Here is a 2,078-nt window from a genome sequence, read left to right as displayed (position 1 = left end):
CATTCTTTGAAAGGGAAAGAGAAATTGAAATGTGCGATTGGAACGAACATAGCCTATCATCGATTGACACTCGAATCGAACTCAACGACCGAGGCCGAATTCGACTGAAACTTCACGGCTTCACTCGACCCGCAGCCCGCAGCGCTACACACGACGCGGATGTTATCAGTCGCCATCTTAGCGACCGCGATCGGTTCCTTGTCGGGGTACGCGTCGTACGTTCCGCGCGACTGTGCGCATCGTCGTCTCGGCAGGCAGGTAGCCCTCCCTCCCCGTCCTTCCCTCTCCCCGTCGTGCGGAGAGTAAGCGCGCGGCACCGGGAAGCGGCCGGGGAGCTTCGTCGGCGAACGGGCAACGGATCTTGCCGGTGGACGAGAGGAGGTGGCCGGCGACGGGAGAGAGCCAGCCAGACAGGCAACAGAGCGCGCCGAAGGTAGGCGGTCCTTTGACGTTTCACACCTGATCCCGGCATCGACGTGACGTGCCGTTAACCGTGGACGATTCGCGTCGCGCGACAGCGCTTCGGAGGAGCCGAGGCGTTGAAGTGAGGAGCGGGAAAGCTTTGACAAGGTTGAGCGAGGAGCGATTAGAAGGATCGACGTGAGGATAGGATCGGTTAGGCCCAAGATGAGCTGTCAACGTAACGTCGGCAAGATCACGGTGCCGGACGATCTGCGCGACGTCCTGCTGGAGTTCACGATCAGCTATCTGTTGGAGCAACCAGGCGACATCATCGACTACGCCGTGGACTTCTTTACCCGGCTACGCGACGCAAGGCGGACGCAGCTGATCCAGCCGGACGGCCAGACCTGCTCGTCAACGCCGGACGAGTCCGTTGACGACGAGGGTGAGTCTCGAAAGCGAGATCTCCCCTTTCGTTTCCCATCCGTCTCTCTTCTCATCTCTCTTTTTGTCGTAGATAATTGAATCGAATCACGAGAGGTTCAACTTTTTATATTTGACATTAAAGAATTATTGATATAATTAAATCTGAAATTGACAAGTCGTCGTTGGAAAAAGATAATTGGAGCAGGACGTAGAAGCCTCTCGTCGAGTTTAAAGGTCAACTATCGTCGTAGGTGACCGATCGGGATTCTCCGTCTCTTTTTTCCAACATACGCGATAGAGATGGAGAATCTGTGATTATAGCACTGGCATAGAGAGCGATAGATAGTTACGGTTAACTGATTGTGATTAGCGTCAATCGACGTTGGCAAAGTCAGGCCCGAGAGCTCGTCGAGAGCTCGGCTTGAGATCGATATCGGTTATGTTATAAGCTCTGGCGAACTTGTGGGGTCGTCGATTCTCTCCACCGACGTCGATCGACTTGTCATCGTAGTTAGCGAGATATTCGCGCTTTATTTCCGGATCACGTATATAATACACGGCTATAAAGCATGTAATATACACCAGTAATTTAGCGATATATGAACCGTGTATATTATATACAGTGATGGATAATAATTTAATGACACGGAACAATATTCGCTATTCACTCCATCATCGTGTCTTTTTTTCCTCCGATAACTAGTTATTTTTATTTATTATATTTATTTTTATTTATTTATTTATTATATTTATTTAGCATGATATACGGGAAGGCCTATTTATACAAACGAAAGTAAAACGGAAATTAATTTGAGCATACAGATAAGGATAAATGACATTAAATACAGTAATTAGTAAATTTAATAATACCAGACGACGATTTCAATTTTTTTTTTTTTTCTTATCAACGTGAGATATCGTTCTTACGATAAGCGCGAATTGTCGATCGTCTAGAATCTAGATGGCTAGATTTTGCCGTTGTTGACACCGAGCGATATTAATTACGAGCGTGTTAAATACTCACTGTAATACGGACAATTAGTGCTGACCGTTAACGGTAGATGCGAAGTGAATGACGTTTGACAATGCGTCACGTCTGAACAAACGCGGGAACATTCTACTTAATTAAAGAACGAGATTCGCGATCGCGAAAAATAACGCTCGAAGGATATTCATTCACGATATTACATATATTACATATTTATTCGCACACAGCTTCGACTTCGTTTCCGAGTCCGGTGGTGATGGTG

At 47.2% G+C, this 2,078-nt stretch overlaps 1 protein-coding gene across 2 annotated transcripts in view; it reads left to right on the top strand.

The window, feature by feature from the left end:
- The first annotated feature begins 58 nt into the window (after positions 1-58).
- Positions 59-2,078, top strand: part of LOC115237237 (cAMP-dependent protein kinase type II regulatory subunit) — a 21,230-nt gene continuing 19,210 nt past the window's right edge. Inside the window, exon 1 of one of the 2 annotated variants that reach the window (XM_029810158.1) lies at positions 59-847. In XM_029810158.1, coding sequence (XP_029666018.1) covers positions 628-847 — 220 coding nt within the window. In that variant the 5' untranslated portion in view covers positions 59-627. The remainder of the gene's footprint in view (positions 848-2,078) is intronic. The other variant, XM_029810157.1, reaches the window with a different exon arrangement.

Source organism: Formica exsecta, unplaced genomic scaffold (genome assembly GCF_003651465.1).
Source record: "Formica exsecta isolate Colony F162 unplaced genomic scaffold, ASM365146v1 scaffold282, whole genome shotgun sequence".
NCBI lineage: Eukaryota > Metazoa > Arthropoda > Insecta > Hymenoptera > Formicidae > Formica > Formica exsecta.
The sequence above is the reverse complement of the archived record's forward strand: the minus strand, read 5'-3'. Positions and strand labels throughout refer to the sequence as shown.